General features: G+C 44.8%; 1 protein-coding gene across 1 annotated transcript in view; it reads left to right on the top strand.

The window, feature by feature from the left end:
- samhd1 (SAM domain and HD domain 1) overlaps positions 1-13,038 on the top strand; it is a 34,574-nt gene that overhangs the window by 21,458 nt on the left and 78 nt on the right. Inside the window, exons 15-16 of the mRNA XM_084445616.1 lie at positions 11,592-11,729; positions 12,005-13,038. The exon at positions 12,005-13,038 is cut by the window's right edge and continues 78 nt beyond it. Of these exons, the coding sequence (XP_084301742.1) occupies positions 11,592-11,729; positions 12,005-12,157 (291 nt within the window). The 3' untranslated portion in view covers positions 12,158-13,038. The remainder of the gene's footprint in view (positions 1-11,591; positions 11,730-12,004) is intronic.

Raw genomic sequence — 13,038 nt, 5'->3', positions numbered from 1 at the left:
CATTAAAAGCAAAATGGCGGCCTTCCTGTTGCATGTTGGGTACAGCTCTAAGAGACATTTTAGTGTGGCTCGATGAAATACATATGCCCTCCGAATTTCGTTCGCCTACATCAAACTGAAAGGTGGGGCTCGCCATTTTAAACTTTCCAGGGGGCGCTCTTGAGCCGTTTTGCCACGCCCATTTCCGTCACCCATGAATTATCAAATTTTTCACCGGGACTGACGTATCTGCAAAGTTTCATCCGTTTTCATCGATGTTTAGGCCGCCAAAAAGGCATTTGTTTGGGGAGAAGAAGAAGGAGAAGGTAGAACAAGAAGGTAGAATAATAATCTTTCGAAATACAATAGGGCCTCGCACCGCCAGTGCTCGGGCCCTAATAATAACTAGTGCTGCGAGCAGCAGTGAGCGGGCCCTCGCACCCCACGCGGGTCGGGGTGTGGCGCCGTTAAAGGGTGTGCTATTTCGGTGTCCAGTACTGACAGAAACTTCCTGTCACCAGTAGGTGGCGCTCTAAGCGTGACTCAATACCAAAGCATAGATGTGTTCAGGACAGTACCTTGATGAAGCGTGAGAAATGTTGTGTAAATCGGACAAAGTATGTAGGAGTTATGAGGACTTCCTGTAAGCAGTAGGTGGCGCTGTAGGTATGACGCAATACTGACCTACAGATGTGTTCAAGATGCGACCTTCATCAAGCATGAGCAATTTGGAGTAAATCGGATAATGTATGTAGGAGTTATGAGTACTTCCTGTTTCACCAGTAGGTGGCACTGTAAGTGTAACTCAATACCGACGCATAGATGTGTTCAGAAGGTGACCTTCATGAAGCGTCAGCAATTTGGTGCAAATCGGATGATGTATGCAGGAGTTATGAGGACTTCCTGTTTCACCAATAGGTGGCGCTATAAGTATGAAGCAATACTGACACATAGATGTGTTCAGGACAGAACCGTCATGAAGCGTGAGATAAATCGGACAAATCGGATAATGTATGGAGGAGTTATGAGGACTTCCTGTTTCACCAATAGGTGGCGCTATAAGTATGATGCAATACTGACACATAGATGTGTTCAGGACAGAACAGTCATGAAGCGTGAGATATATCGGACGAATTGGATAATGTATGTAGGAGTTATGAGGACTTCCTGTTTCACCAATAGGTGGCGCTATAAGTATGACGCAATACTGACACATAGATGTGTTCAGGACAGAACCCTCATGAAGCGTGAGATATATCGGACAAATCCGATAATGTATGGAGGAGTTATGGGGACTTCCTGTTTCACCAATAGGTGGCGCTATAAGTATGATGCAATACTGACACATAGATGTGTTCAGGACAGAACCGTCATGAAGCGTGAGATATATCGGACGAATTGGATAATGTATGTAGGAGTTATGAGGACTTCCTGTTTCACCAATAGGTGGCGCAATAAGTATGACGCAATACTGACACATAGATGTGTTCAGGACAGAACTGTCATGAAGCGTGAGATATATCGGACAAATCCGATAATGTATGGAGGAGTTATGAGGACATCGTGTTTTATGGCGAAATGTCAAACTTTGGCGGGGCGCCACGGCAAGGGTGTTTAGTGAAAACTCATTTTTTTTGATAACTTTTGATCACAAAGGTCTTAAGATGAAGCTGACCCGATATGAAGTTGATCGGATGAAATCTGTAGGAGGAGTTCGTCGAAGTACGAGGCATGGAAATGGTCAAAACAAGGACAAAATGGCACATTAAGAGCAAAATGGCGGACTTCCTGTTGCATGTTGGGTATAGCTCCAAGAGACATTTAAGTGTGGCTCGATGAAATACATATGCCCTCCGAATTTCGTTCGCCTACATCAAACTGAAAGGTGGGGCTCGCCATTTTAAATTTTCCAGGGGGCGCTCTTGAGCCGTTTTGCCACGCCTATTTCCGGCACCCATGAATTATCAAATTTTTCACCGGGACTGACGTATCTGCAAAGTTTCATCCGTTTTCATCGATGTTTAGGCCGCCAAAAAGGCATTTGTTTCGGAAGAAGGAGAAGAATAATAATAACTAGGGCTGCGAGCAGCAGTGAGCGGGCCCTCGCACCCCACGCGTGTCGGGGTGTGGCGCCGTTAAAGGGTGTGCTATTTCGGTGTCCAGTACTGACAGAAACTTCCTGTCACCAGTAGGTGGCGCTCTAAGCGTGACTCAATACCGACGCATGGATGTGTTCAGGACGGTACCTTGATGAAGCGTGAGAAATGTTGTGTAAATCGGACAAAGTATGTAGGAGTTATGAGGACTTCCTGTAAGCAGTAGGTGGCGCTGTAGGTATGACGCAATACTGACCTACAGATGTGTTCAAGATGCGACCTTCATCAAGCGTGAGCAATTTGGAGTAAATCGGATAATGTATGTAGGAGTTATGAGTACTTCCTGTTTCACCAGTAGGTGGCGCTGTAAGTGTAACTCAATACCGACGCATAGATGTGTTCAGAAGGTGACCTTCATGAAGCGTCAGCAATTTGGTGCAAATCGGATAATGTATGCAGGAGTTATGAGGACTTCCTGTTTCACCAATAGGTGGCGCTATAAGTATGACGCAATACTGACACATAGATGTGTTCAGGACAGAACCGTCATGAAGCGTGAGATAAATCGGACAAATCGGATAATGTATGGAGGAGTTATGAGGACTTCCTGTTTCACCAATAGGTGGCGCTATAAGTATGACGCAATACTGACACATAGATGTGTTCAGGACAGAACCGTCATGAAGCGTGAGATATATCAGACAAATCGGATAATGTATGGAGGAGTTATGAGGACTTCCTGTTTCACCAATAGGTGGCGCTATAAGTATGACGCAATACTGACACATAGATGTGTTCAGGACAGAACCGTCATGAAGCGTGAGATATATCGGACAAATCGGATAATGTATGGAGGAGTTATGAGGACTTCCTGTTTCACCAATAGGTGGCGCTATAAGTATGATGCAATACTGACACATAGATGTGTTCAGGACAGAACCGTCATGAAGCGTGAGATATATCGGACAAATTGGATAATGTATGGAGGAGTTATGAGGACTTCGTGTTTTATGGCGAAATGTCAAACTTTGGCGGGGCGCCACGGCAAGGGTGTTTGGTGAAAACTCAATTTTTTTGATAACTTTTGATCACAAAGGTCTTAAGATGAAGCTGACCCGATATGAAGTTGATCGGATGAAATCTGTAGGAGGAGTTCGTCGAAGTACGAGGCATGGAAATGGTCAAAACAAGGACAAAATGGCACATTAAGAGCAAAATGGCGGACTTCCTGTTGCATGTTGGGTATAGTTTCAAGAGACATTTTAGTGTGTCTCGATGAAATACATATGCCCTCCGAATTTCGTTCGCCTACATCAAACTGAAAGGTGGGGCTCGCCATTTTAAACTTTCCAGGGGGCGCTCTTGAGCCGTTTTGCCACGCCCATTTCCGTCACCAATGATATATCCGATTTTCACCGGGACTGATGTATCTGCAAAGTTTCATCCGTTTTCATTGATGTTTAGGCCGCCAAAAAGGCATTTGTTTCGGAAGAAGAAGGAGAAGAAGGAGAATAAGGAGAATAATAATAATCCTTCGAGTTTCAATAGGGCCTCGCACCGCCAGTGCTCGGGCCCTAACTAGGGCTGCGAGCAGCATTGAGCGGGCCCTCGCACCCCACGCGTGTCGGGGTGTGGCGCCGTTAAAGGCTGTGCTATTTCGGTGTCCAGTACTGAGAGAAACTTCCTGTCACCAGTAGGTGGCGCTCTAAGCGTGACTCAATACCGAAGCGTAGATGTGTTCAGGACGGTACCTTGATGAAGCGTGAGAAATGTTGAGTAAATCGGATAACGTATGTAGGAGTTATGAGGACTTCCTGTTTCACCAGTAGGTGGCGCTGTAAGTGTAACTCAATACCGACGCATAGATGTGTTCAGAAGGTGACCTTCATGAAGCGTCAGCAATTTGGTGCAAATCGGATGATGTATGCAGGAGTTATGAGGACTTCCTGTTTCACCAATAGGTGGCGCTATAAGTATGACGCAATACTGACACATAGATGTGTTCAGGACAGAACCGTCATGAAGCGTGAGATAAATCGGACAAATCGGATAATGTATGGAGGAGTTATGAGGACTTCCTGTTTCACCAATAGGTGGCGCTATAAGTATGACGCAATACTGACACATAGTTGTGTTCAGGACAGAACCGTCATGAAGCGTGAGATATATCGGACAAATCGGATAATGTATGGAGGAGTTATGAGGACTTCCTGGTTTACCAATAGGTGGCGCTATAAGTATGACGCAATACTGACACATAGATGTGTTCAGGACAGAACCTTCATGAAGCGTGAGATATATCGGACGAATTGGATAATGTATGGAGGAGTTATGAGGACTTCCTGTTTCACCAATAGGTGGCGCTATAAGTATGATGCAATACTGACACATAGATGTGTTCAGGACAGAACCGTCATGAAGCGTGAGATATATCGGACGAATTGGATAATGTATGGAGGAGTTATGAGGACTTCCTGTTTCACCAATAGGTGGCGCTATAAGTATGATGCAATACTGACACATAGATGTGTTCAGGACAGAACCGTCATGAAGCGTGAGATATATGGGACAAATTGGATAATGTATGGAGGAGTTATGAGGACTTCGTGTTTTATGGCGAAATGTCAAACTTTGGCGGGGCGCCACGGCAAGGGTGTGTGGTGAAAACTCATTTTTTTTGATAACTTTTGATCACAAAGGTCTTAAGATGAAGCTCACCGAACATCAAGTTGATCGGATAAAATCTGGAGGAGGAGTTCGTCGAAGTACGAGGCATGGAAATGGTCAAAACAAGGACAAAATGGCACATTAAAAGCAAAATGGCTGACTTCCTGTTCGATGTTGGGTATAGGTCCAAGAGACATTTTAGTGTGTCTCGATGAAATACTTATTCCCACCGATTTTCGTTCGCCTACATCAAACTGAAAGGTGGGGCTCGCCATTTTAATTTTTCCAGGGGGCGCTCTTGAGCCGTTTTGCCACGCCCATTTCGGTCACCCATGAATTATCAAATTTTTCACCGGGACTGACGTATCTGCAAAGTTTCATCCGTTTTCATCGATGTTTAGGCCGCCAAAAAGGCATTTGTTTGGGGAGAAGAACAAGAATAACTAGGGCTGCGAGCAGCAGTGAGCGGGCCCTCGCACCCCATGCGTGTCGGGGTGCTGCGCCGTTAAAGGCTGTGCTATTTCGGTGTGCAGTACTGAGAGAAACTTCCTGTCACCAGTAGGTGGCGCTCTAGGCGTGACTCAATACCGAAGCATAGATGTGTTCAGGACGGTACCTTGATGAAGCGTGAGAAATGTTGAGTAAATCGGATAACGTATGTAGGAGTTATGAGGACTTCCTGTTTCACCAGTAGGTGGCGCTGTAAGTGTGACTCAATACCGACACATAGATGGGTTCAGAAGGCCACCTTCATGAAGCGTCAGCAATTTGGTGCAAATCGGATGATGTATGCAGGGGTTATGAGGACTTCCTGTTTCACCAATAGGTGGCGCTATTCGTATGACGCAATACTGACACATAGATGTGTTCAGGACAGAACCGTCATGAAGCGTGTGCTATATCGGACAAATTGGATAATGTATGGAGGAGTTATGAGGACTTCCTGTTTCACCAATAGGTGGCGCTATAAGTATGACGCAATACTGAAACATAGATGTGTTCAGGACAGAACCGTCATGAAGCGTGAGATATATCGGACAAATTGGATAATGTATGGAGGAGTTATGAGGACTTCCTGTTTCACCAATAGGTGGCGCTATAAGTATGACGCAATACTGACACATAGATGTGTTCAGGACAGAACCGTCATGAAGCGTGAGATATATCGGACAAATTGGATAATGTATGGAGGAGTTATGAGGACTTCGTGTTTTATGGCGAAATGTCAAACTTTGGCGGGGCGCCACGGCAAGGGTGTTTGGTGAAAACTCAATTTTTTTGATAACTTTTGATCACAAAGGTCTTAAGATGAAGCTGACCCGATATGAAGTTGATCGGATGAAATCTGTAGGAGGAGTTCGTCGAAGTACGAGGAATGGAAATGGTCAAAACAAGGACAAAATGGCACATTAAGAGCAAAATGGCGGACTTCCTGTTGCATGTTGGGTATAGCTCCAAGAGACATTTAAGTGTGGCTCGATGAAATACATATGCCCACCGAATTTCGTTCGCCTACATCAAACTGAAAGGTGGGGCTCGCCATTTTAAACTTTCCAGGGGGCGCTCTTGAGCCGTTTTGCCACGCCCATTTCCGTCACCAATGAAATATCCGTTTTTCACAGGGTCTGATGTATCTGCAAAGTTTCATCCGTTTTCATCGATGTTTAGGCCGCCAAAAAGGCATTTGTTTGGGGAGAAGAAGAAGGAGAATAATAATCCTTCGAAATTCAATAGGGCCTCGCACCGCCAGTGCTCGGGCCCTAATAATAATCCTTCGAAATACAATAGGGCCTCGCACCGCCAGTGCTCGGGCCCTAATAATCCTTCGAAATACAATAGGGCCTCGCACCGCCAGTGCTCGGGCCCTAACTAGTGCTGCGAGCAGCAGTGAGCGGGCCCTCGCACCCCACGCGGGTCGGGGTGTGGCGCCGTTAAAGGGTGTGCTATTTCGGTGTCCAGTACTGACAGAAACTTCCTGTCACCAGTAGGTGGCGCTCTAAGCGTGACTCAATACCGACGCATAGATGTGTTCAGGACGGTACCTTGATGAAGCGTGAGAAATGTTGTGTAAATCGGACAAAGTATGTAGGAGTTATGAGGACTTCCTGTAAGCAGTAGGTGGCGCTGTAGGTATGACGCAATACTGACCTACAGATGTGTTCAAGATGCGACCTTCATCAAGCATGAGCAATTTGGAGTAAATCGGATAATGTATGTAGGAGTTATGAGTACTTCCTGTTTCACCAGTAGGTGGCGCTGTAAGTGTAACTCAATACCGACGCATAGATGTGTTCAGAAGGTGACCTTCATGAAGCGTCAGCAATTTGGTGCAAATCGGATGATGTATGCAGGAGTTATGAGGACTTCCTGTTTCACCAATAGGTGGCGCTATAAGTATGACGCAATACTGACACATAGATGTGTTCAGGACAGAACCGTCATGAAGCGTGAAATATATCGGACAAATTGGATAATGTATGTAGGAGTAATGAGGACTTCATGTTTCACCAATAGGTGGCGCTATAAGTATGATGCAATACTGACACATAGATGTGTTCAGGACAGAACCTTCATGAAGCGTGAGATATATCGGACCAATTGGATAATGTATGGAGGAGTTATGAGGACTTCGTGTTTTATGGCGAAATGTCAAACTTTGGCGGGGCGCCACGGCAAGGGTGTTTGGTGAAAACTCAATTGTCTTGATAACTTTTGATCACAAAGGTCTTAAGATGAAGCTGACCGGATATGAAGTTGATCGGATAAAATCTGTAGGAGGAGTTCGTTGAAGTACGAGGCATGGAAATGGTCAAAACAAGGACAAAATGGCACATAAAAAGCAAAATGGCGGACTTCCTGTTGCATGTTGGGTATAGCTCCAAGAGACATTTTAGTGTGGCTCGATGAAATACATATGCCCACCGAATTTCGTTTGCCTACATCAAACTGGAAGGTGGGGCTTGCCATTTTAAATTTTCCAGGGGGCGCTCTTGAGCCGTTTTGCCACGCTTATTTCCGTGACCCATGAATTATCAAATTTTTCCCCGGGACTGACGTATCTGCAAAGTTTCATCCGTTTTCATCGATGTTTAGGCCGCCAAAAAGGCATTTGTTTGGGGAGAAGAACAAGAAGGTAGAATAATAATAATAATCCTTCGAGTTTCAATAGGGCCTCGCACCGCCAGTGCTCGGGCCCTAACTAGTGCTGCGAGCAGCAGTGAGCGGGCCCTCGCACCCCACGCGTGTCGGGGTGCTGCGCCGTTAAAGGCTGTGCTATTTCGGTGTGCAGTACTTAGAGAAACTTCCTGTCACCAGTAGGTGGCGCTCTAGGCGTGACTCAATACCGAAGCATAGATGTGTTCAGGACGGTACCTTGATGAAGCGTGAGAAATGTTGAGTAAATCGGATAACGTATGTAGGAGTTATGAGGACTTCCTGTTTCACCAGTAGGTGACGCTGTAAGTGTGACTCAATACCGACACATAGATGGGTTCAGAAGGCCACCTTCATGAAGCGTCAGCAATTTGGTGCAAATCGGATGATGTATGCAGGAGTTATGAGGACTTCCTGTTTCACCAATAGGTGGCGCTATACGTATGACGCAATACTGACACATAGATGTGTTCAGGACAGAACCGTCATGAAGCGTGAGCTATATCGGACAAATTGGATAATGTATGGAGGAGTTGTGAGGACTTCCTGTTTCACCAGCAGGTGGCGCTGTAGGTATGCCGCAATACTGATTTACAGAAGTGTTCAAGATGCGACCTTCATCAAGCATGAGCAATTTGGAGTAAATCGGATAACATATATAGGAGTTATGAGTACTTCCTGTTTCACCAGTAGGTGGCGCTGTAAGTGTGACTCAATACCGACGCATAGATGTGTTCAGAAGGTGACCTTCACGAAGCGTCAGCAATTTGGTTCAAATCGGATAATGTATGCAAGAGTTATGAGGACTTCCTGTTTCACCAATAGGTGGCGCTATAAGTATGACGAAATACTGACACATAGATGTGTTCAGGACAGAACCGTCATGAAGCGTGAGCTATATCGGACAAATTGGATAATGTCTGGAGGAGTTATGAGGACTTCCTGTTTCACCAATAGGTGGCGCTATAAGTATGACGCAATACTGAAACATAGATGTGTTCAGGACAGAACCGTCATGAAGCGTGAGATATATCGGACAAATTATAATGTATGGAGGAGTTATGAGGACTTCCTGTTTCACCAATAGGTGGCGCTATAAGCATGTCGCAAAACTGACACATAGATGTGTTCAGGACAGAACCGTCATGAAGCGTGAGATATATCGGACAAATTGGATAATGTATGGAGGAGTTATGAGGACTTCCTGTTTCACCAATAGGTGGAGCTATAAGTTTGACGCAATACTGACACCTAGATGTGTTCAGGACAGAGCCGTCATGAAACGTGAGATATATCGGACAAATTGGATAATGTATGGAGGAGTTATGAGGACTTCCTGTTTCACCAATAGGTGGCGCTATAAGTTTGACGCAATACTGACACCTAGATGTGTTCAGGACAGAGCCGTCATGAAACGTGAGATATATCGGACAAATTGGATAATGTATGGAGGAGTTATGAGGACTTCCTGTTTCACCAATAGGTGGCGCTATAAGTTTGACGCAATACTGACACCTAGATGTGTTCAGGACAGAGCCGTCATGAAGCGTGAGATATATCGGACAAATTGGATAATGTATGGAGGAGTTATGAGGACTTCCTGTTTCACCAATAGGTGGCGCTATAAGATTGACGCAATACTGACACATAGATGTGTTCAGGACAGAACCGTCATGAAGCGTGAGATATATCGGACAAATTGGATAATGTATGGAGGAGTTATGAGGACTTTGTGTTTTATGGCGAAATGTCAAACTTTGGCGGGGCGCCACGGCAAGGGTGTTTGGTGAAAACTCAATTTTTTTGATAACTTTTGATCACAAAGGTCTTAAGATGAAGCTGACCCGATATGAAGTTGATCGGATGAATTCTGTAGGAGGAGTTCGTCGAAGTACGAGGCATGGAAATGGTCAAAACAAGGACAAAATGGCACATTAAGAGCAAAATGGCGGACTTCCTGTTGCATGTTGGGTATAGCTCCAAGAGACATTTAAGTGTGGCTCGATGAAATACATATGCCCACCGAATTTCGTTAGCCTACATCAAACTGAAAGGTGGGGCTCGCCATTTTAAACTTTCCAGGGGGCGCTCTTGAGCCGTTTTGCCACGCCCATTTCCGTCACCAATGAAATATCCGATTTTCACCGGGACTGATGTATCTGCAAAGTTTCATCCGTTTTCATCGATGTTTAGGCTGCCAAAAAGGCATTTGTTTGGGGAGAAGAAGGAGAATAATAATCCTTCGAGTTTCAATAGGGCCTCGCACCGCCAGTGCTCGGGCCCTAATAATAATCCTTCGAAATTCAATAGGGCCTCGCACCGCCAGTGCTCGGGCCCTAATAATCCTTCGAGTTTCAATAGGGCCTCGCACCGCCAGTGCTCGGGCCCTAACTATATGCAAATAGTGCAAGTTCCCGAGTTGTTCACTTTAAAAAATAAAAAAAGTTTTCTGTGCTTAAAGGTTACAGAAAGATGAAACAGGCACTCATTGGACCGATGAGCAGAGTTTCTCAAGTGTCAGTGATTTATACATGGATTATTTCTTTATTGTTACAGAAGTGATTTATACATGGATTATTTCTTTATTGTTACAGGAAGTGGAATGCACAAAGAGCAGTGTGTTTATGATGCAAACAGAGGGTGAAAAAGCGGTCTGTCAGTGTTACTGAAATTAATTAAATCATTAAAAAAGTTGTAGTCGAAACGCCGAAGTTCACTTTTGCAAGTCCAAAGCTGGTTGCTTTATTTCCAATACGATTAGCAAAACTGGTATTTTGGGAGAAACATGCAGGTTTCTAGCAAAGCACCCGTTTTGCAAATTCTGATGAAGGTCACAATGATCGGAACGTTTAAATAAACTATTGGGATCCGTCTATTTCCTATTTGCTCCAGTGTGCAGACACTACTCTTTTTCTCATTTACTACTCTGGTTTGTCCTGCACCTGGACTAGCGCTAATCTAAAAAGATTAATTTGGGCAATTTTGGAACTTATCACTTCCTCTGCGGTTAAAGATGCTGTTTCCTGTAGGTCCTCTGTGGTTAAAGATGCTGCTAAAACATCTCTGAGATCAGTAACAAATACAGAAACCTACTAGCATACCAGCAATACACACACAAGCATTTACAGTACATTACAATCAATTAGCAGAGGCTTTTATCCAAAACGACTTGAATAATTACATTTAACGTAGGTAATCATTTTACCACTATTCACTAGACCTCACAAGTGCATCTCCTTTCTAACAAGTGATTAAGAGCGTATCTAGTGCTTAAGTCAAGGAGAAAGCAAGCAAGCAGCAAGACACAAAATCAATAGGTGCTTAAGAGGAAGGGTCTGGGCGGTATTTCTTGAAGTGAGTTTTGAGCCTACGGTGAAAGATGGGCAGCGACTGCTGTCAGTGGGCAGTTCATTCCACCACTGCGGGGCCAGAAACGAACTCTGAGCGGGTCGATCGTCCTCGAGGTAGCAGAGCGTAGTGGTCGGGGCGGGGTTGTAGGGGTTGATAATGGCCTGGAGGTAGGAGGGAGCTATTCCTTTCATTGCCCTGTAGGCTAGTACGATGGTTTTAAACTGGATGCGCGCTGCAACTGGCAGGAAGTGTAGAGAACGCACACCGATGCACACAAGCAGGCGTGCAAACGCACATAATCACCTCCACTAATAGTTCTTATAAAGCAGCCGTCTTCCCTGCCAGGTGTCCAAGCTGCTGCCTGAGAGGTTTGCAGAGCAGCTGATCAGGGTGGTCTGTAAGAAGACAGATGACAGGAGTGTGGATGCTGCCAAGAGGTACTTTGTCCAGTGGTGCATGGACAACAACTTCTCCAAACCACAGGTATGGGAATCTCCTCTCTCACATTGGATGAAGAAGTATTGAATGTTTGATTCGAAGTTCTCTACCCAAGCTAGAACTGATAAGCAATTGTGGAGAAGAGCAGGACAGAGAATTCTAATGTACTGTACCTGTATTTGTTGCATATGGCAAAAAATAATCACTTTAACGTTAAATAATCAATTGCTCTGTCACGTTACGTATATTACATTCCCCATCCCCTGATACCGGCTGCATCTAATACTTTAGTGTGCGTGTGTACTTGTGTGTGCCTGCAGGATGGAGATGTGATTGCACCTGAGCTGACACCACTGAAGCCCAGCTGGGCCAACAAGGGTGACGATGATGAAGATGAAGGTCACAGCCAGGGAGGACACAGCCGGGCTGGCATGAACGGATGCCAGAAGGTCTTGACCCGCTTCTTTGATTAGTGATTGATTGATCACTACTATATAGAGTGTGGGGAAGAGGACTCTTTCATTTTGGACTTCCTTTGAATTTAATTTTGAGGTGACTTGTGGTCACTGTTTTTTTTTGTTTTTTTTTCATTCTTTTTACTTCCTTTGAATTACATTTTGAGGTGACTGGTTTTAAGTTCTGATATTGAGTATGATAACGGAATCGCCCTTTTAAAGGGACAGTGTGCTATTTTGGACATTTAGTCTTATTTGTCTTCTGTCTACCATGAACCGTAAACATAGAGACCATCATTTCACTGATCATTGCAGTGTTATGCTAGCTGCAGTTTTTCTCTCACTGTCTCACTCTCTCACACACAAATACGTTGAAAAACTATGATAAATGTGCTTTTCTGAGACGGGAAGCACAGATTACCAGCCTCAGTATGCTCTCCTGTGAAATGTTTTGCATTCCGAATATTTTTAGGTATTTGGCATGTGGGAGCAGTGAAAACAAGCACCAATGCTTGTGTCCAAGCCATGCCAAACATGTAAAAACATTCCGACTGAGATACATTTCACGGGAGAGCATATTGAGACCAGTAAGATTACACCCTGTGCTTCCAGTCTCAGACCACGTGTCCAAAATAGCACACTACCCGTTTAAAGATGAAAGGCTGTGATATATATGTACTTGCTTTTACCTACTGCTTTTAACTTCTAAGATGGCTACCAGGCATATTTTGGGTCCCTTTGGCGCGTTGGCTGCGGTTAGCTCTGAGGTCCTCAGAAAAGAGCGTGCAGCGAAATATGCGATTGTCTACGCGTGTGTTGTTAAACAGCGAGTATATCATACGCTTCAGATCTCCTCGGGCTAGCAGACTAGGGGAGGGAGACCAGGGTCTATACTAATG

This window comes from Borostomias antarcticus (assembly GCF_949987555.1).
Source record: "Borostomias antarcticus genome assembly, chromosome: 11".
Taxonomy (NCBI): domain Eukaryota; kingdom Metazoa; phylum Chordata; class Actinopteri; order Stomiiformes; family Stomiidae; genus Borostomias; species Borostomias antarcticus.
Note: the sequence above shows the minus strand (reverse complement) of the source record. Positions and strands in the feature narration are given on the sequence as shown.